General features: G+C 32.7%; 1 protein-coding gene and 1 non-coding gene across 2 annotated transcripts; one reads left to right on the plus strand and one right to left on the minus strand.

Annotated features, from left to right (window-relative positions):
• Positions 1-633: 633 nt before the first annotated feature.
• LOC145141579 (small nucleolar RNA R71) lies at positions 634-740 on the minus strand. The gene has a single exon (XR_013722773.1). It is a non-coding gene; the product is annotated as a small nucleolar RNA R71 (small nucleolar RNA).
• Positions 741-18,355: 17,615 nt separating this feature from the next.
• On the plus strand, positions 18,356-23,139 carry LOC145138102 (S-type anion channel SLAH1-like). Its single transcript, XM_079072249.1, has 2 exons — positions 18,356-19,296; positions 22,709-23,139. The coding sequence occupies exons 1-2, from the start codon at positions 18,400-18,402 to the stop codon at positions 23,027-23,029; spliced, it is 1,218 nt and encodes a 405-aa protein (XP_078928375.1). The 5' UTR covers positions 18,356-18,399; the 3' UTR covers positions 23,030-23,139.
• The last annotated feature ends 587 nt before the right edge of the window (positions 23,140-23,726 follow it).

The raw sequence follows: 23,726 nt of genomic DNA on the forward strand, positions 1-23,726 counted from the left end.
CCTTTGGTGCCACCGCTTGAAGATCCGGAGTCTACGTTGCACAAAAAGAATAATAAGAAGTCGCCTTTACAAGAACTGAAATCAGCCTTTTCAAGGAAGTCAGGAAAGAAAACGGGAGAATCGAGTTCAGCCTCAAAGAGCAAGTTTGAAGTCTTCGATCAATTTCCTAATCCACACGAGTCCGAGTACGAATCAGAAACATAATTTGGACTTTATACGAGTGAACCCGAGAACGAGCCGGAGAACGAAATGACGAACATTGATGAGATGGCCATGGGGGACTACAAGAAACGCATTCGAGATGATGTGGGGCCGGGTTTAGTACATCCTACGATTCCTGCCAATGCTACATTCGAGTTAAAGGGACATATCCTTACTACACTTAAGGATATTCCATTCTATTGGAAGGATCATGAGGATGCTTTTAAACATTTAGACGAGGTCAATGATATTGCGGATTATTTTAATACTCCTACTATCCCAAGGGAGACAACTTTGCTAAGGATGCTACCAGTCACTTTAAAGGGAGTTGCAAAAGACTGGTTGAAGGCACTTCCATCTGGTACAATCACCACATGGGCCCAATTGCATGAGAAATTTCTAGATCAGTTTTGCCCACCCTTCAAAATCTCTAAACTCAAGAAGGCGATTGCCAACTTTGAGCAAAATCCGGGGGAGTCATTATACGAGGCATGGGAGCGCTACAAGGGGTTGTTAAGGAATTGTCCTCAACATGACCTCAATATTCAGCAATAGATGTCGATATTCTATGATGGGGTGAATGTCATGACTAGACAACTCCTTGATTCGCAAGGACCACTAACGAAGAAGAACCCAAATCAGGCCAAGGATCTAATTGAAGAATTTTCAAAGCACTCTCGTGAGTATCACAACCCAGGGCGTGATGGAATAAAAGGCAGTGGAGGTACACAAACTGAAGAGATGGCTGCTGTGATGGCAATGCTTAATAACATGGATAGGAGATTGACCCAAATGGACCAATCAATTCATGCGATTCGAGTTGGTTGCGAAAGGTGTAGTGGCCCACATTTGACAAAAGATTGTAATTTGGATGATTTTGGAAATAAAAAAGCTCAAGTTTGTTATTTAAGTGGGGACAAGTATGATGAAGATTGGAGGAAACCAAAGAAGGAGTGGCTGCCATATGACGAGTACAAGAAACAGAAGGATGAGAAATTCAGGCAGACTGGCCGGGGTTTCTATCAAAAGGAGCAGCCACCAGCTGAGAAGAAAACTGATTTGGAGTCCATGTTGGTTCGTTTCATGGAAGTTTCTGGTAAAAGGCATGATGATGCTGATGCAGCACTTCAAGATCAAAGGACAATGATGAAGGAACAACAATTTTGATGAAGAATCATCAGGCCATGTTGATAGACCAGCAAGCATCATTGAAGAATCAGCAAGCCTCCATCCATAACCTTGAAACCCAACTTGGCCAACTTACAACTTTGGTGAATGAGAGATTGTTTCCACAAATTCCTGAAAAGAAGACCCAATCTCACGGCATGGCCATTGATACTGAAGAAAAGGCGATTTATGAGTTCCTGGAAGCATTAGAAGTGGAGCCAAAGCCATCTGAACCGAAGCCAAAGAAGTCCAAGCTCAAAAACAAAGAAGCTGCTGAAACGCCAGATTCACGTCGTGAGCTCGATATGCTCACGACGTGGGCTCGGTCTGAACATAATAAAATCGTATTTGTTCCAGCTTATAAACTGCCTTTGCCATTCCCGTCTCGAGCACATCTTAGCCCACTGGAAAGGGAACATCTGGAGTTTATTCAACAAATAAAGGGCATTCCTATTAATACTCCTTTCATTGATTCGCTTTCGAAAATTCCTGAATACGCGAAGTTCCTCCAACACTTAATAGACACTTGTCAAGAATTAAGGAAGAATTCCAAGGTCATTCTAAGTGAACAAAGCTCAAGGGTTGTATTGGGAGAGATACCTAAAAAGATGGGAGATCCTGGACGCCTCACTCTTCCATGTGAGTTTGGTAATAATTTGAAGACATATGCTTTAGCCGATTCTGGGGCTATCATAAATTTCATGCCATTTTCATTCTATCAAAAATTAAATATTCAGAAGATGAAGGCTACGAAGATGACAATCCACATGGCAAACCGTTCAGTGACTCACCCAAGAGGGATAGTAGAAGACATCCTTGTAAAAATTAGGAAATTCGTTTTCCCAGTTGACTTTGTAGTGATTGACATGAAAGAGGATGTGAATATCCCCATCATTCTTGGTCGCCCTTTACTAAATACTGCTAGGGCTCTTATCGATATTCGAGAATCCAAGCTCACGTTGAGGGTTGGTGATGAAGAAGAAACTTTTGGACTATAAGATGGTTTCCAAGGACATGATGTTCAAGGTGAAGTGTTCAATATTGAAGATGACAATGAGCTTGCAGAATTGGAGAAACTTATGGAAGAAGAAATTAAAACAATTCAGCAAGTCAAGTGCACCAAGCCAAGAGCTTCTGTTCCACTTGTATTCGAGGTGTTTGCTTATAAAACACTAACATCTTGGGTGAGTAAGGAAAGTGATGACATGTCTAGTGATGAAGAGGAGGTTACATCAAAGGTGACTAGCCCAGTGGTGAAGGAGGAGGAGGATATTATGAAGCTTAAAAATGATGAAAAATTGAAGACTCAAGGGATCAAACGCAAGCTCGATGGAAACGAAGTCAAGGCTAAAAAGGAGAATTCTAAAAAGGCGTATATCCGTCGAGTGCAAGCTTACAAGAGGCGTTTCAAGGAGCTGAAGATCCTGATGGTGGACTCTTCTGACGAATCAACATAGGAGGCACGGAGTCCAGCTCACGACTCCTCAAAAAGAAGTGCTTCTTGGGAGGTAACCCGAGTTTGGTTTGCGTTTTCTTTCTTTTTCTTTTTGCATTTTTAGTTTTTAGGAAATCGATCATATCGTCCGAATCACTATATTCATAATTAAACACTGAGTGTGAGGTCCTTAAAAATTAAGTAGTAATAATTAAGAATCTAGTTAATAGACAAATTTGGAATTAATAAAAATTTTACAGTATTCACGACGTGAATTATTACGATTCACGACGTGAGTTCAGGATGTAACAGACAATATATCATTAATCCATAATTAGCCCATTTTCTATTAAATTAATGGCCCATTATTTTTAGTCCAGTCCAATTTTGGTATATATTGAATGGCCCAATTTTTAAGCCCAGACTGAATTCACGATGTAAACCTTTTAGGATTCACGACGTGAATCCTGAAATACTCGGGACCACAGATTAAAGAACACGGAACCCTCTTTGACCAAAACATTTCTTTATTCCCACGAAGTGAAAGAGGCGACTGGTCCCCCCTTGTTCGATTTCGGCCGACACACGTTCTTTAATCCTCTTTTCATTACGTAATCCTCCAAAATAGGTACATTAATCTTCTTCCCATTGTTTATTATTGCTTTAATTGCTAGATTTAGGGGTTAGGGTTTACTTTTCTTTAGTTCTTAAAAATTGATACCCTAAATGTTGAGATCGTTACTGCATGTGCCTACAATGTACTTAGAAATGATCTAGCATAAAACCCCAAGTATTGTATTGGACCGATTTGTACAAAAATTGGATAGTTTCACGGTGCGATGACGAACTCACGACGTGAATTCCTCGGAATTCACGACGTGAATTCTGGACTGGACATTTTGCTGTTTCTTTTAATTCTAATCTCTTGGTTTGTTTTTGTTGGTTTTGTTTGCTGCTTATTATTGCAGAAATGGCTCCTAGAAGGGAAGTACCGATTGGAGTGGCGAGTTTACACCCGTTCTACAATTTCCAAACAACGATGTCCCGAGAAGTCTTGACCCGATGGAACAATCGTGTGACAACCGTCAAATTTCGGTCAAGTCAAAGTCAAACAAAGTCAACAAGTCAAACCGGTCAACTCCAATAACCCTTGTATGTTAGGGTTTACGTTATGTAATCACTATACAATTCGCTATTTTAATGAGAAATCATCATTTGGAAAGTTCATGTGTTTGATTTTCCTTAGCCTTAACAGTGCTAAACAACGAACCAAAGCGATAAAACACTATTCCACAATCATCGGGATTGTGTACGACACTAAAACACGGTTTAACGGGGTTTACGAACCTTGCGTTGTGAAGCCGGACACTCAAATTAATCACAAACGAAACCTCTCTAAATCGTTTTCACTCTATCTCTTTCTATTTGAAATCTCTCCCAAATCTCTCTCGCAGACGGCCCCTTTTTACCGGTTTTTCGACTACGACTTCGTTTTAACTCCGTTTTTCATTATTTTAACGTGGGATTTTCACCCAAAACTTTATTTTATAAACTAAGGCCCCAAAATATATAAATCTCTAGGGTTTTTATAAAAATGTATTAAAAGAATTGGTGGTTGGACTAATTATTGAGGGAATATTTGCTTTTCCTTATTTTATGACAAAAGCAAGCCACCACCACCTCACTCTATGATCATCCACTCTTTCCCACTACTCCTTGTCACCTTAGTGGACCTTTACACCCAATCTCCAGCTCTTCCCACGTTCTAAGAGCTGGAGGATTGATCCTCTCTCCTCATTCTCCATAAAGTTCTTTCATTCTACACTTAGCAACCAAAGGACACTCTCCAAAATTCTCTCATCTTTTCTCTCAACTTCAAGAACTTCAAGGCTTTCTTCAGGGATTTCTTTCTTCAATTAGTAAGTATCTTCATCATTCATATAATTATTACACTCCATTCTACTCAAATCATTGATATCTTACACAAATTCCATCTTATTCGGTGTTAGATTCTCGAATCATCAAGACATCTTCTTAGTGTTCTTGGGTTGAATACTTCCTCTCTCTCACTTTCATCTACTGAAACCACATAAGGTGAGTTCATACCCCTACATTTACATGTTTTTCTTAAGTTTTAAGGGGGGGATACAAGTAAAATCATCAAGAACACAATTAAACTTTTTCTATCAGATTACATCAGAAAAGTTGAACTTCGATCACGGACTGTTTTGGTCAACTTAAATATTTTAGTTTTCAAAACTGTTCCAGGTGCAAGTAGTTCAAACTCTTAGCTTTAAAATGGCTACTTGCACATCTCCATATGATTTTTCTACAATTTATGGTGATTTTTACAAAACGGCCTGTCATTTCAGAGGCAAACCCGGACCAGTCTGTGATTATTAACATTTTCACCTCTGTTACAGATCACTAAAAATCATGATAAAATTTACGAACAAACTAGACTCATATTCCAAACTCTCAGAATTTGCGGATTTGGATTTAGAGCTTTGATGATTTTTCTATAAATTTTCTAAGAACAGTAACAGAAACTGTATTCAACGAAAAGTTGCTGTCAATTTCATTTCACCTTGTAACATGTTGAGCAAGGTGTATATCTTTATGTGATTATATGTTATTGCAATATATGACATTTTATCTTAATATTTAGACACACATCAGTTTACAAATGGATTTGGACATATAAAATATAAAGAATAACAAGTTATTATAATCAAAGTACAACCGATACATTCAAACATTTAATAAACTATTTTGAATATAGTTTGCATACATTACTACGTACTACCCTTGGTTGATAAACTATAATAGGTATAGTTTATGATACATTACATAACACATACATTTAAAAAGGGTACATTTATACAAAGGATATTTTCATTAAGCAAGGTACGGCCATACGGTACCAAGTTTTCATAACACGTAATTCCGTTAATGACTTTGTGAGACATTTACTTCAAATTACCATTAAGTCATGTATTGTAACCAGAGTCTCCTTGAGGGAGAGCGTGATAGTTGTGTATAGATCTATATTGGGTTTGACAAACCCACACCTAAACTGCATGCAACAGTTAGACCGATAGGTCTGGGGTGACAAATGTCATAACATTTCCGACGCCTGAAGAACGTCGTTTTAGGCAACCTTGGTCATAGTATGGTTATAATAAACTCACATAAAGTATTAATAAACATTGGAATTTACGGGAACTTCATTAAAATTTAACGAGTTTATGTCGATTTAAACTTGCATTGTTTTACTATAAATATGACAAATTACTTGTACATTTCGGTCTTTGGGTTTTAAGACTACATTTACACACTAAGGAAAATATTGGATTTTCTAACACAAATACTACTTTTACAAACGAAAGGCTTTTAATAATACCAAACAAAAGCTTATGAACTCACCAACCTTTGTGTTGACACTTTTTCAAACAACTTGTATTCTCAGGAAATCATTAAACAGGTAACCAAGTGCTTTTGAGGATGGGGCGCTAAGGCGTCTACTATTTCATATTTTGTCAACATATTGTAATTGATTCGTAAACATGTAATTCATACAATGATGTCACTTTTTCAATTATATATATGTTGGTTGTGTTTGCTTCAATTACTATTACAATTGTTGTTATGATACTATACATGAAGTCCTCCACCCCCGGACGTTTCCGCCATCCTTGGTTTGGGGGTGTGACAAATCGGTTGGGGTGGCTTTACAACCGGGAGATTGCAGTCGCACCCACCATCAATTGGACACGGTTGAGGGAAGTTTGACTCATGGATAGGCTGTCCCCGTTTCTGACCAAAATATTTATTGGAAATGGTTATTCGTTCACTTGCTCGGGATGGCTCAACCTTTTTTGCATCCAAGAGCGGGTATATAAGGAGTTTTGTGTTGAGTTTTTCTCAACAGTTACATTCCAAGAGAATGTCCAAGACCCCCATTATCAACAAGTTTTGGTATTTCGTCTCGGGGGTGAGTATCGGGAATGCAGCCTCATGGAATTTTCTTGGAGGGTGGGGATATATAATCCCCAAGAGGCTATGACTCCCGAGTTTGGCATGTTTTTGAGGGATGCAGCTAGAGGGTATGCAGATGATGTCACTAGGTTTGATTTCTGGCATAATATTGCCTCCGGAATATTCAATTCCGGAGTGTCCCCCGAGAGCAGCATTCGATCTCCTATCCACCGAGTACTACACCGAGTTATCACTTTCTCCATCAATCACAGAAGGCATGGGGACAATGTGACAAAGCAGAATTTATTCTTTTTATGGTGTATTTTGCAGCCGGGAGTGTGTTGCAACATTCCCTACTTTTTGGCACGCTTTCTGGCTGACTCTGCTGCCAGTTCTCGCCCCGGGAGCCCTATTTGTGGAGGGCAGTTCATTACCCGTTTGGCCCGATCGTATGGGTTGCTTGTTCCCGTTATCACTCGTTCCATGACTTACATGGATGAACATGAGTTTATTATGGGTTATTTGGAGACCATGCGGGTGGTCAAAAATTATGGAACTCACAGGGGTATTTTGGGGTCGGATGATGAGGATGGTGGTGAGCAGCAGGGTGATCAACCCGCACCACAACCAAGGTCGAGGAGAAGAAATGTGAGAGGATGAGGGGAAAGAGGACAGCCGGTTCGCCAATCAGCACCCATTAGCGGACCCAACTTTGGGGGTGATATGACAGGCTATTTTGATCAACTTTCGTTAAGCGTGAATTGGATTGGGGTACAATGGAGAATTTGGTGCAACATTTCCATGTGGACCAGCCTCCTCATTTAGGGTATCATTACCCAATTTGCCCTAGGATGAGTGAGTATCGAGGCCAAAGAGGAGATGGGGCAGGCACTAGTGGAGCTCGGGATGAAGAGGAAGATGATTGATCGCTAGTTTGGTTTTATTTATTTTAGTTTTTAGTTTCTAGTTTATTTGGTTTTAGTTGTTTGGTTCGAACACTTTGTACGGATTGTTGAACAACTATTGGTTTATTATTATGTTACTTTTATTTTCTTTTGGTTGTTTTATTACAGCTTGCTAAGGAGTCTTGGGAAGGGAGTAAAGTCGAGTCAAGAGTCGTGATCGTCTAGTCAAGGGTCGTTACAAGTCTAGAGTTAAGAGTCGAGACCCACAATTAAAAATAAGTGTGGGGTGAGTCGAGAGAGAGGATGAGATTAGCAAGGAATCATAGAAATTCTGCATTCAGAAGTGTCTTTATCAATTTCGAAATTGGAATGGGATGCCAGAAGTAATAAGAAGAATGGGCAGTTTCATTTTTCAGTCGCCCAGTTTTCACGACGTGAGCATACACTATTCACGTCGTGAGTTGAGTTATTATAGATTTCAGATTCCGCATTCCTGCGACCTCACGTCGTGAGAATATCACTCACGTCGTGAGTTTCCCATTTTCACTATATTTGGGCTTTTTTATGACACGCATGCTGGCTGTTTCCTCTCCTATACAAAGTGGCGTATGCTTTCCTACATTATTCTATACATTTTGAAGACTTACATCATTCTTATGGGAGATTGAAGTTTCGATTCATTGCTTTTCGCTTGTTAGCTCACTTACATCTTTCGCGAGTTCAAGTCCAAGTTTCCATTTAGATGAAGTTCCATATTCAAGATGCACATGTCAACTACACGTTTGGAGTTCGATCTTGCCACTTCTATCCCAGGGGAGTCTGTTCCTTTTTCTCCCTTTTATTGCTTTTAATTTTATTTTATGCATACAATGAGGGCATTGTATGTAATAAGTGTGGGGTAGGAGGTCGAAAAAGTAAATTACTAGAAATCTTAGGGAATTTAAAAATTCTCATAGGTTTGAAATAATAATCTAATATTAGCTCTAATAATAATAATTTGAACTTAAGTTGCTAGTGTTGCATTGGGATGATCTGATAAGAGCTCAAATGTTTAGTTGAGCCGATACACGTTATAGTGCATTTGTGGCCTCCTTTATTCTAGTGAAATCATGGGACAAAAACACAACCTCGCTTAGTTTGAGGGATGCAATATGTTTAGCAGCCTAAACCTGAAATGCATCCAGGAAAGCTTAGGTAGTCATTGCACGTAGACTAATACCTTAACCAATAAGGGTTAAAGTAAAGCGCCCCTGCTTAAGCATGTAGATTTTTGAGTGATATATATATATATATATATATATATATATATATATATATATAAGTGAGTACATGTAAAAAAAGAGAGAGAAATTACCAAAAGTAAAGAAATTGAAGAATTTTGGAGCATAAAAGTATCAAAGTATGAAGATCAAAGATCAAAAATTCTGAAGTCTCAAAAGTCGAAGATACGAAAGTTACACAAAAAGGTGGTGAATTCAAAGAAATCAAAGATCAAATATCAAAGAAAAGAAGAATTCAAGAGCTCCAAGTTGTGGTATCTTCTAAAAGTTGTAAGTTTCTAGTTTATGTATGCTTGGGTGGCTTTACAAAAATACTTTGAGGTTAGAAAGCTTTCTGAGGATGGATTCGGAGGGTTGCATAAAATGAGCGTTGTTCAAAAGAAGTAGGCGAGTGTTTATGAGGATTGTGAGTATTTAGAATTGAGGGGGGTTACTTAGGAAAATTTTTAGACACAAATGCATGCGTTTAGGTCTTAGCATAATGGCTGAGCTTGAGTTGGAGTGTTCTATGTGATATTGGTGATGAAGGTTTGATTTAATAATTAGATTTGCTTGAGGGCAAGCAAACAACAAGTGTGGGGTATTTTGATATTTCCATATTTATACACATTTTTAGGCAATATTTATTTACGTTTTTATTAATATTTTGGTTATTTGCATAGAATTATGATACTTATAAGGATAAATTGTAATTTGCAGCCAAAGTAAGGCATTTTCGAAGTAAGGGACCAGAATTGACAATATTTGGAACTTTAGAGACTTGAAGGGAAGAAGGATAAAAAATTCCACCAAAAAAGACGTTCTCACGACGTGAGTAACTTGATGCTCACGACGTGAATCGATTGTTCCAGAAGATTTGCATCCGGGTGGAAGAGTCCTTGTCGAATACGAAAAGATCGCATTCACGACGTGAATCCTTATGGTTCACTACGTGAACTCGGGAAATCAGAAAACTATAAATTCCCTTGCCCATTACGACTTGGTGAGTTTTTGGCTGATTGGAAGGTTACCTGAAGACGATTTTGAGCAGAAGAAGAGTTCTGGAAAAGGCTTTCAACATCAAAAGGAGTAAAGGTTCATAATTAATTAATTAGTTTGATAGTTATGAACATGTTTGATAATTTGATTTGTTTTTGCTTACTTGTTATTATGAGTAGCTGAATCTAGCAGCTCTTGTCTAGCTAGATGAAGCTTCTGAATTATGTTTTAGCTCCATGACTATCGAATTTGATTAGTTGATAAATTGCTTGTGTTTTATTATCATTACCTAGCATGTTATTTTAGTTTCTTAGTTGCTTAAGTTCATGTTCTGTGTAGCTTAGTAACCATTAAATTACATGAACTTGAAACCTAGTGATTTAGTGAACATTGAATTGCTAGAGCTAGGATCGACCAAAATCTTAGATAAGTGATAAAAGTAACTAATTTAGCTGTGCTAAAGGACATAATTTATGACCATAATTGTGTTTGCTTAGATAAATCTTGCATAGCTCACCTATAATTAATAACTAATTCTGTGTTTTGCTTATGTGTGACCATACAAGGTAGTTCATGAATTGGTAAAAAGATTAGTAAATTTGGACTTGAATTGCTAATTACATAATAATTGGTGACCAACTTTGATAATCCATAATTATTAGCTAAACATAAATAAAGAAATGGATTGAAACTAGACATGAGTGTTTTTAATTAATTATTTGAATTCTGTGATTTAAGTTCGTCTGGTCTTGCAAAATCAGATAAAACCCCCTCTTTGCTCTAAAATTAAGTTAATTTAATAGTAGATAAATTAATTAGTCAAAACCGTTCCCTGAGATCGACACCCGACTTACCCAACTATTCTATAATTTTAACTAGGTACACTGCCTAGGTGCAATTAGTTAGTTAAGGTAGTTAGGTTATAAATAATAAAATTAGGTGTAGCTATTTGCACGCATCAAAACCCTAACCCTCTTATGAAATTCGGTTAAACTAGGGTTTCCATAGGGTTCTTTGATGTTCATAGATTATAGCATTCAATAGTGAAAACATAGTTCCAATTAGGTTGCATGTGAACTTAAGAGTTAAGTTATTTTCCACAACATGATTTTTGTAACCTATACTTTGAAAGCCTAACACCTTATTTCTTATATCGTTGTCGAAGAACCGACCAATCCATCTTCTACAACTTCTATCTTTGTCTACATCTTTCACGTTCGGCTACCAAGCTCATATTGAGTCTTGGTGACAATTTAAACAATAACCGTAACGAAAATCAACCATCCACAAAGATTGAAGTGAATATCATGAATTTTACAATTACAAGCAACAAAAATAATAATCATACACAAAACGATTTACCCATTGAAGTCTTGATCAGACTTTATTTGCTTAGAAATTTTTATCGGTAACAAGATGCATCTTTGCAATGAAAAAAATAGTGTCTGGCAAAATTTAAAGGTTACACTAAAACTACAGATATATATAAACCACATGGACTCAAAACTATAATCTACTATGATTAAAAAATATAATAATAATAATAATAATAATAATAATAATAATAACCTCTAATAATAGTTATTATTACAGCGACGACGATGACAACGACAACGACGATAATAATTGACAATAAAAAATTATAATAATAATAATAATAATAATAATAATAATAATAATAAACAGTAAAAAACATAACGTAACTACAAAATATCGAAAATCAAATCAAAGTTTGCAACAAATAATAAGAGAATGTATAATAATTAAAACTAAATATAAAAAATAAAAATAAAAAATCATTGAGTGGACTTTAATTCATTATGAGATAAATTTTTTTTTGGGATAATGAATTAAAAGGGTAATATATTTTTCGATTTATACACATTTGGTCACTTGATTTTTTTTCGTCCACATTTACCCATTTAATTTGTTAAACTGTTCACATTCAGTCATTATGACCGGCAACTCCAGGTTAGCCGGTAAAAATGACTTAATAGGGTAATATATTTCTCACTTTGTACGCATTTAGTCCTTAATATTTTTGTACACAGTTAGTCCTTAATATATATATATATATATATATATATATATATATATATATATATATATATATATATATAGTTGCAAAATAAGTCATTTTTGTTTTTATACTCATTCAGTACTTATGAATGATCTCTCTGTTCTAATAAATGAATAAATTTATTCTTCTATCGACAAATATCAAAATATTAGAACTCATCATTAATATTATATGACACCTATCATTCTACTTGTCAACCTATTAGTTATTTATTTCAAATTTCAACTTTTAAATATCCCACTCTGATTACATTAAATTAATAATTGATTATCCATTTTAAATTTTAAATTTTAAATTTTAAATTTTAAATTTTTTCACTTTAATTATATTAAATTAATAACATTAGATTAAAAAATAAAATAAAATTAATACAGTTTATAAGGTGATATAACTTCACATATTTATTTAAATCAACGATTATAATTTTATATAACTAAAAAAATATATTTTAAGTAATAATTTATTTAAAATAATTGATTAATAATTTTGATTTTTTAATATGAAAGTTTAATTAATTTTATAACCGTGGTTCTCACGGGTTATAAACTAGTTTCTTTATATTTTTCTCGCGACATCTTACGTGGGACCAGGGCCGGCCCAAGCCCACGGCGAGCTGGGCCATAGCCCAGGGCAACAACTCATTATGGGGCATCACATTTAAAAGTTCTGTAATGGGTAGTCATTTGGGCTGATCCACTAAAAGGTCCAGTACTTGAAAAGTTGTCATGAAAAGGGCAGCGCCCCCAGTCCAAGAAGTAAAAAAACTGAAGGCGGCAATTGTAAATCACATTTGGCACGCTTTTGACTTCTCGGTCTCCTAAGCAACACACCTAATAACTAGAGCTGAAGAAGACGATGCGTCTAAGGAGATTGATGTATGGGGAAGACGATTCAAATAAGGTCTCGCTGATCTCAAATCTTAAAGAAACGCAAGGTTTTCCGTCGCTAATTAAAGTTATCGGTTATTTCATTCTTTCTGAAAATCTTACTGTAATTGAAAGAGATGGAGTTTGGGATAATTTTTGTGATTACTGATTTGTGAGTTCCTCTCTTGTTGTCTATAAATCGACATTCTCAAGTCTCAACGGTGGCAAGTATTCATTTGAATGTCTTCGTCTACCTTTTTTACGTAGTTATCAATATTTGGCCGATTGGCTATGAATTGGTAATTTATGTATTCGATAATATTATATCTAGGGTGAATAATGAAATATAAAATAATGTTTTCTTCAAATACATTTCAAGCACTTGAATTATTCTTTAGTGGAAGAAACGTGCAATACATTGTCAACAATGGAATTAGATGTTGAAATTTGATCATGGCTGGTTCTACTCTACTAATTTCAAGTAAAATTTTGTTTTGTTTGCTAATATTCATGAAATTCTCATAGTAAATCTAGCTTGGTTAGGTATTGTCATTGTAATTTCAAGATAATATATGTTTTGTCTACAAATTTTATGTTTTTGACAAGCATCTTCATCTCCCTCCTTATTAGATCTTATCCACTTTTTTATTAAGCTGTTGTTTCTAGAAACAAACTTGAAATTTCAATTTTTATTAAACTATTGATAATATCCAAATAATACTTTTTGAAATTGTATATTTTCTAAAGTTTTTATGTGGTTGTTGAATTAATTTTTTTTTTTAAAACTTGGTGACTCATATTCATTTTCTGAAAACTACAGCAGCTTGCCATGGAAGATGTTGACCGTAGAGTGTCATTAGAGCCCTTATTAATCTATAGCTACTGGTTTGGAAAACTTTGTGTTTAAAAACTTTTGTTCTTAAATGACCATTCCTTTTAAATACATAAATTCAAAATACGTGTAATTAATTATGCCACAATTAATCCAATATGATTTTGTTACCATCATATGTTAAAAAGGAAGGTAGATAGTGTTTTAAGTAATTGATCATATTAGGGATTAAATATTGTTACATTTACATTGTTGCTCATAAAAAATAATCGATTTATACATATATTTTGTTAATCATCATCATTAATAAATATATAAATGTAACGATAAAATAGTAATTTATTTGTATTTGGACTGTTGAATCAGTTCAAAAAAGTTGTATAGGTATTTTATCTACACATGTGCCATTAGGAGTTTAATACTTTATCCATAGGACACTTCATGCATTCAGGATTGTGTAGGTTTTTGTTCGTCTTAATATGAATTTTCTTTCATTATAAATTTGTTTGTTTAAAAAAATTATAAATCTGTTGGGACTATCCGGTACAAAATAAGGGCATTAACTTATTATCTTGCCCCGGGCATTATAAATCAATGGACCGGCCCTGCGTGAGACAATCATTAATGAGATGTTTGGGCTTTTGATGATTATGTTCATCGCGATCTCGACTACTTGGTTGCTTAAGTCATGCGTTCTGAACGTCATAACTTCTTCATATGATCTCAGATTTTAACGATCTTTATATCTGTGCGTTCGTATTTTAGTTTACTACAACTTTCGTTTAGATTACTTCCGTTAAAAAGTAAAAATATTTTTACTTATGATCTTTATATCCATATGTTTTTATGAATGCATGTATGAATTTTTTTTAATAAAATCGTAAGTAAAAATATATTACATTTTAACGGGAGTAATCTTAACGAAAGTTGTAGTAGACTAAAAAAAAGAATGCGTGGATATAAAGATCGTTAAAATTTGATATCGTATGAAAAAGTTACGACGTTAATAACATAAGACCTAAGCCAAACCATAAGATCTACGTTACCAAGCAGTCGATGTCGCGATGAACATAAGCATCAACAGCCCCAAACACCTCATCAATGATTGTCATATGTAAGATATCGTGAGAAAAACCTAAAGAAATCATGCATAAGTACCGAATAAGTATAAAAACAAAAATGACTTATTTTGAAACAAAAAAAATATATATTAATGATTAATTGTATACAAAACTATTAAGGAGTAAAATGTGTATAAAATGAGAAATATATTACCCTATTAAGGCTATGTTTGGCGTACTAGCTGAAAAGCTAGCTGATAGCTGAAAAGCTAGCTGTTAAATAAAAAGCTAGCTGATAGCTGAAAAGCTAGTTGATAAAAAATAACGTTTGGTAAAACTAGCTGAAAAGCTAGCTGAAATATATAAAATTACATAAAAGGACATGTAGGAGTATGTGTTTCTATAATTAATTAAGGGGTGTATTTGGAAAATTTTAAAAAAACTCATAAAAAGCTAGTCTAAATAGCTTTTCAAAAAGCTAGCTTATAAGCTACTTTTTGGCTTACCAAACACGACAACATAAAAAAGCTTGAAAAATAAGCTAGCTTATCAGCTAGCTGTGGCGCGCTAAACACAGCCTAAGTCATTTTTCCGACTAACCTGGAGTAACCAGTCATAAGGACTGAATGTGTATAGTTTAACAAGTTGAAGGGTAATGCGGAGGAAAAAAAACTTAATGACCAAATATGTACAAATCAAAAAATATATTACATTTTAAGACATTATTATTTTTTTTTTTAGGAATATTCCATGATAGATGTTCTATCTTAATGTTTTATTGCAATCAACAAAATTTTCCAAATTATGCTTTAATACTCAAATATATTCCTTTCTCGATTACTACTTAATGATAAAACATTTGCAAAACAATTTTTCCAAGCAAAATCATTAAGTTTTGATTCCATTAAACATATACTGTGAGTGATTGACATTATTATTATTATTATTATTATTATTATTATTATTATTATTATTATTATTATTATCGTTGTAAAAAAAGTATTGAAGTCTAAATTGAATGCCAAAATAACATTTCATAATGGTTTTGAGTGAAAACTAGGTTTGCAATTTCATTTAATTCTCCTAGATAACTCTCCGTTAGGGATGCTTTAGACATGTAATAATTTAATCCGATTCAAATTATATTGGATTGGATTCAATTTAATCTGAAATAATTTTTTATTTAAATATACTTATGTATTTTATTACTACAAAACTGGTATAATATATTTAATATTAAAAAAATAATAATTTGTGGAATCATTCATCATCGGAAATATATTTTTTTAACATTGACACAGATTCTTTAATTTACTTTTTAAATCAAATTACTTTCTAAAAAAGAATTTGAACTCTTAACCATTTGGGTTGAATAACTTTTTAATCTTTTTTTTTAACTAAAATTTTAATTTACATATTTAAGCATGTTTGATGCATCTAACTAGATAAAAACTGAAAATTATATTATTAGTTGTATATGTGTTTGTTAAAAGTCTTAGAAGCTTTTAAATCATATAAAATCATATAAAAGAACGTCTTTATAAAACAAAAAATAAAAACATAATTTTTGAAAAGGGTTATTAAGTTAGTTTGTAAAAAATATAAAATATTTTTTTGTGAAACACAAGTTAGACCAAACGGTATGAGATGCTATTACCATTTGATAAAAACCTATTTGACACTTTTGCTGGTAGTGAACACTATATCCCAATCTTTTTTTGCCGGTGGTAAATTTCATAGATGAATTTTCACCGATAACAAATCTTAGTTGTAAATCTTTTTTTATTTCTTGATTGTCATTGTAATTTTTTTTAACATAAATACCATATATATATATATATATATATATATATATATATATATATATATATATATATATATATATATATATAGGGTGAGGTTCAATAGAGAACCATAATTAACCAAGGAACCAAAGAAACAATCTTTTTTTCAACTTTTAGAACTTATTTTTTATAAAAAAAAAACTAAAAATACAGAAATTCATAACTTTTTATCCTTTTTCCAATGATATCAAATTCGATTTTTTTTTTGATGTCAAATTCACAATGTGAATCTTTGAAAATATTTTTCACATTCACAATGTTAATATATGAATTTTTGAAAATATTTTTCACATTCACAATGTTAAAATATTTTTCAAATTCACAATGTGAATCTTTGAAAATATTTTTCACATTAACAATGTTAATATATGAATTTAGATATTTTTAGATTTTTTTTCGATATAAACTCTAGAAATTGAAAAAAATATTTGATTCCTTGAAGAACCAATAATTATGGTTCTCTATTGAACTTTTCCCTATATATATATATATATATATATATATATATATATATATATATATATATATATATATATATATATATATATATTAGTGTTGCAGAAATCGGCATTGGCGGCCGATTAATCGTTTGGCGGCCTTAAACCGATTACAGTTAGGATGCTTGGCGGAAATTGGTCAAAATCGGTCAAAGTCGGGGCTTGGCGGCCCTTGGCGGTCTTGGCGGACATAGGCGGGAATTTTTTAAAAATTTCAAAAAATTTTAATTTTCAAATATTACACCAAAATTTTAAATTTTCAAATTTTTAAGCTTTCAAATCTAAAAATATTAAACTAAAACTTTCAAATTTTTAAGTTTTTAAAATTTTAAATTTTCAAATACTTAGTTTTTTAGGGAATATTAAATTTTTAAATAATTTTATTAATAATTAAGGGTCCCCAATTAATTTCCGATTAATCCTCGCCTAGTCCGATTAATCGTTTATCGCCAGTCGACCGCCAAGCTACTGTCGAACGATTTTTACAACCTTGATATATATATATATATATATATATATATATATATATATATATATATATATATATTATTGGTAAAAAAAATCACCACACCCAGTGGCGGAGCCAATGCATTACTAGTGGGGTGTATGGACCCCACTTAAATGTGGGTCCCACCAGTTATATAAATAAAAAAAAATAGAAAATTTTCAAGTGCTTGGTCCCCATTGAAAATTCAGCTGCACCCACTTACCTCCCATTTGAATACTCAAAAGCTTAGCAGCTTATTTTGTTGTTTAATATTCACCAATATTATCCCTCTTCTTTCATCTTCCTTAAACATAGTCGCTTATTTACCATGCTTCTACTTCTGTTGCCAAAGATTGGATGAAATTAGATTGGTCAACAGACTGGGTCAACAGTCAACAGTCAATAGACCGGGCAACGGTCAACAGGGCACCCCACTTGGGTTCTTGGCTGGATCCGCCACTGACCACACCTTATTCGTAGTCAAATTATAGCAAGAATTATGAAAACTTATGAGGTGTCTATACGACATTTTTTACCATTGTCAAAAAAAGCTATCCAAATTCCAACCCTTTAGCCTTGGTTTAACTTTTAGATTTGAATCTTTAAGTAAAAGTTTGAATGCCAAATTAACTCTTTGTAAAACAAAAAATACGACATCGGTGTATTTTATGTCGCATGACCACCGCTTACATTCTTCTATAAATATCACCACTAATAACATATTGTGGAAAATACTCTCAAACACAAACTAGCAGAGCAGCCGCCAGTCCACCAGCACCGCAACATACATGACAACGCATGACAAACCGCTACCATCACCACCACCACCACCACCACCACCATCACCACAAATCGAGTTAGTCATCGATTCAACCATCCTCAAACCAGATGACCACGACGGAATTTTGATCGTAATCAAAGGCCTGGTTTTTCCGGTGTTAACACGGTGTCATGCAGGCTACTTTCGCATCACCCTCTCCCTTTGCTGTCAAGCCCTTCTCTGGAAAACCCTCAAAGACCCGCCGGAAAACGCTCACGCTTACCGTAGAATGCTCGGCGTGTTTCCCTCCACCGCCTTCCTTCTCCTCTGGTCACTATCGCTGCTCATTCTAGCATCACTCTCTATCTTATACATCTTAAGATGCGCATTATTTTCCGATATGGTTAAAAGCGAATACCTGAATCATATCGGAGTTAACTACCTCTTTGCACCATCAATCTCATGGCTTCTTTTGCTTCAATCGGCGCCGTTTTTCACACCAAAAACGATCTACTACCTTCTTCTTTGGTGGGTTTTCGTGGTTCCGATATTCGTTCTCGACGTGAAGATATACGGGCAGTGGTTCACGAAAGGGAAGCGTATTCTGTCGACGGTGGCAAACCCGGCGAGCCAGCTTTCGGTGGTCGGAAACTTCGTCGGAGCTCGTGCAGCGGCTCAGATGGGGTGGAAGGAGAGTGCTATGGTGATGTTTGCGTTAGGGATGATACATTATCTTGTGGTTTTCGTGACGCTTTATCAGAGAATGTCGGAAAACAACTGCCTTCCGGCGATGCTCCGACCGGTTATGTTCTTGTTCATTGCAGCTCCGAGCATGGCAAGCTTAGCATGGGACTCCATCTCCGGGACGTTTGACTTTTCGTCAAAGATGCTTTTTTATCTTTCTCTCTTTCTATTCTTGTCATTGGTAAGTCTCCTACTTTGTTCCCCTTTTAACGCATATAAACAAAACCCGTTAAATTTGTATATTAATATTTTTACATAAAATATTTGATTATTTGTAGGGTTTTTTACAAGATTTTCTATTTTTTATTCAATTAATTATATTTTAAAACATTTAATTAATATTCAAACATTTTTACTTAACTATAAGTCAAATCAAATATTAAATACATTACTTAAATATTTAATATATTTGACGAATGGTCAAAGTTTTGTATTAAGCAAGTATTACTTGAAACGAACTAAATGAAATTATATTACCACAACCTAAGTTTTAGTTTTTTATTTATTAATTATTATTATTATACGAACGTAGTCCATATTGATTTTGCTTTGTGGCTACCTAGATTCAGACATTTTGTCTTTAATTGAAGGATCTTATATATTAAATAATATTCATATATTTTATTAAGTATGGTTCACAGTTCACACAAAATTGTAAGGACAAAGAATAAATAATCATTCATATACAATTCTTTCAAAAATTAAGATATTATACGTCTTAAAAACTAATATTTGATGTTTTTGTATTTTATATTAAAATCATTAATTTATGTAGATATTAATTAGTATTAGTCGTAGCGGACAAAATAATTAAACCAGAATTTCGATGGGTGTATTTTCAATGTTTATGTGATTTTGTTTGGTTCCGTAATTCAAAGACGAATAAGAACAAATTTGATTACGATTTGCATAAAAATCGAATTATTTACGTTATTATTTTAATATGTTTTACGGGTACTAGAAATATTTTTTTATTTGACATTTAACATACAGATTGGAAAACGAAGAGGAAAAAATTAATGAAAAAGAGAATTTAATTTTGATTAAATTTTATTTGAAGAAATATATTTTTGAAAATTAACGTTTAAGGGTCATATATATGGTAATTTGAAAAAGAAAATATTTACAATTAAGGAATAAGTCAGTATTATATTAGTTTATCTAGCTGACTAGATAGGAAATTATTTTGATATTCTTACATATCAAAAACTATACTTAAAAGAACGTCATACTTTATTCTCCTTAAAAGATATTTGGTTTTCTTAAGTATCAAAACAATTCACAAAATGTATTACTTAAGATGAACAAATACACGAATCCTCATGCACATTTGATATACGAATCCTCATGCACATTTGATATATAGTCTACTTGTTAAAAGATATTTGGTTTTCTTATGTATCTACTGATTTTTAACTAATATATTTTATAAATTATTAACTTTATAATGTTGTATTTTCAAAATATTGAGAAGATAACTTAAAAAATCAACTTGTTTTTTTACTATATTACCTAAGTAAAATAGTTTTATAAAATATGAAAGAGAATAATAATATAAATGAAATGAATTATTATATATTACAGTATGATTTTATAACCTTATATTTTTAATTCAATCTTTAGAATATAAAAAAGGAAAGAGACCAATCTCACTTTCACGCTCACCAAACAACTTTTGGAGTTTGGTGTCCCTTTCTGTACCTACGTAACTCATGGTCCATTCCTATTGTCATTTTTATGTGCTTCTTTTCATTTTCTTTAATTTTCTATTTGTCTTTGAAAATAACTACTTTTTCCAAAAAATATATATAATTGTAATTAATATCTAAATTATGCTATATTCCTAAATTTTCTGCCACACTACTACTCTCTTATGATATTTTGTGTTTTAAATTATCTGGAAAAACATAGTTCGTTTTCATAACTTGTAAGTTTTTTTATATCTAATTATTTTAACTATTACTTATAAAAAAAGAATTTAATTTTGTTTCACAACTTCCCTTTTATGCTTTCTTCACACAATTTTTTTTTTAGAAAAAAAATATTTTATCATTGATCAAACAATTATATTGAATTGTAGATCGAATTAAATGAGAAATCCTTTTTGAACAATTGGAGTACAACTGTACAAGAAAAATAAGAAGAACTGAATAGAAGGATTTTTTGGTCTTTATTTGTTGATTGGTCATAAGAGAAAACGAATACGTTTTTGACATTTTTTTTACTAAATTTATTTCCTTGGTTAGCGTATCCAATGTTTGAATCATATTTTGTCCTTTTTATGGCTATTTTTTTGGGTTAAAACTTTTTTTTATATATTCTTAAGATTTTGACATTTATCATATTTAATAAAATTAATAAATATTTATTACACTTATCATCGTCTAAAAATTATAGGACGATGGATAGATAGAAAAAATAGATCAAAATATACAAAATTTGGTTAAAAAAAGGAAGATTGTAATTAATAAATTACATGTCAGTTTTCTATGAACATGTTTCTTTTCATCGTGCCATCAATGTCGATTGCATTTAAAAATCTTTAAATTTTGTCCCCAGATGATGAGAAAAAAACAAGAATAAAAACAAAGTTGACAATAACTTTTTAGAAAAAAAAAAAAAATTACTTTCTGTCACCAAATTATCCGGAAAAACAAAAACAAAAAAACATTCCTATAGATGATCGATTGCTCTTAAATCATATCACGGCAAGTTGCGTAACTTTTCAAACATATCAATGCAAGTTGTATAAACTTTTTGAGTTTATTCACATCCCATATCAATCTCAGAGTTTATTTTTATTATCAATCTCAGAGTTTATTTTTATTATTTATGTAACTAATTGCATGTACTTCAACCATTTGATTCAATTAAACTTGTAGACAATTTCCCACATCAATAATGATTGGTCAACTAGTAAGATTTGGTCCCTAAACTAACACTATCAACCAGTCGACTAATAATCTTACACAAATATTATTCCAAATATTCGAGGAATTTGAAATTTTTAAAAAATATCCATGTTTTGGGTTGTAATCATGGTTGATTTGGTGCTTGACTTCAAAGACAATGAAGTGCTATTAAGTTTATTAGTTTAGGAATCAAACTATGAAACCCGGGAATAAAGACTATTTTTATAAGTTCAAAGTATTTTGGACTTTAGCCAAAGAAAAAATCAAACAATATTGACAAGTTTTGTAGTTTTCTCTTAAACCTTTTATAATAGAATTAAGGGTGTGGTTTAGCTGTAACCCTAAAATTTGATATAAGACTATCATAATCCACAATAGATAAATAGTTGTTGAATATTTTAAAGGATTTTTTTTTAATTTGTACATTCCACCAAAAAGAAACTTGTCGAGTATATTTTTTGAGTTCATGTATAGTCTTTTCTTATTTTCAACTTACAGAATTAGACAATGTAAATCACATTATAAAAACTTGATAAACTAGAAGCTAGAAGCAAAAACCCTACCATTCTATTGTATTTCTCTTAAAACACGTTTTCTTTAAATTTCTACAAATGAAGTTTTCAAATTTTACATAAATACCACATGAAACTAACTAAATCCTTTGTTACGTGTAAAAAACAGATAACAAGACCAAATTTATTCAAAAAATCAATGAAGAAATTCAATGTGGTATGGTGGGCATATTCATACCCATTAACAGTTTTAGCATTGGCTTCAACAGAATATGCACAAGAGACCAAGAGTAGCATTGCTCATTTGCTTATGCTTCTTCTTTCATTACTTTCGGTCATGGTTTCCATTGTTCTAATGGTCTATACAGCCCTAAACACAAACATCCTTTTGCCACCAGATGACTTGTATGGTCCAACTGTTGTAACTGTGGGTCCCATTACTATTAGTAGTGTAAGTTCAAATTCGTGTTTGGGATCATCTACTTCATGACCAAAAGATCCGTCTTACGGGAAAAAAAGATGTATCGATGCTGATTTAGATTAAATCTATGTAATGGTAACCGTTCATGAATATGAATATACATACTAAATTGACAACTATGTTAAAATTATAGTAGAAGTTTTGGGTTATATCTAGAGAGCATGTGTAGGCATGGCTCCAAACTAGAGGCACACAAGGGCCAAATAAACAAGAATATGCATGTTTTGGACTAGAGAAACCAAATATCCTCCTATTTTTTTCTTCCTATGATCTTCTTACCCACTTAAGATTGTGACATTTGTTATATTTAATAAAATTAATAATTTTTTATTACATTTGACATCATCTAAAGATGATAGAAGGATGGGTAAAAAGAAAAGTAGAAGGATATTTAATTTCTCTTTAGACTAAACGCTAGGCCAACCATGTTATTAACAAAACATGTTTAAAACTCAAAACATCAATTTATTAGGATTCAAGCTTCAAACATATGGTTGTATAAAATATGTGTTTCAAAATAAACAATTTGAGTGTTACAAACCCTTTATATTTTTCTTTAACATATTAATTTTATTAAAAAGCTAGCTAGAAGTCAAGAAAGAACAAAGAATTACAAATTGTAAGCTACAATCGATTTTTTGCAACCTAGGGTATCATGAAACAGATTCAGGATAGTCCAAGAAAACTGCAATCTGGATTTCATATA

This window comes from Lactuca virosa, chromosome 9 (genome assembly GCF_052849685.1).
Source record: "Lactuca virosa cultivar CGN04683 chromosome 9, Lactuca_virosa_CGN04683_v6, whole genome shotgun sequence".
Lineage (NCBI taxonomy): Eukaryota > Viridiplantae > Streptophyta > Magnoliopsida > Asterales > Asteraceae > Lactuca > Lactuca virosa.

What these genes read in the sequence shown, in the direction of transcription:
- LOC145138102 (XM_079072249.1), top strand. Translation starts at nt 18,400, where the DNA reads ATGACAACGCATGACAAACCGCTACCATCACCACCACCACCACCACCA. An exon ending in TCTTTCTATTCTTGTCATTG is followed by an intron (nt 19,297 to 22,708) that starts GTAAGTCTCCTA and finishes TGTAAAAAACAG; the next exon opens with ATAACAAGACCAAATTTATT.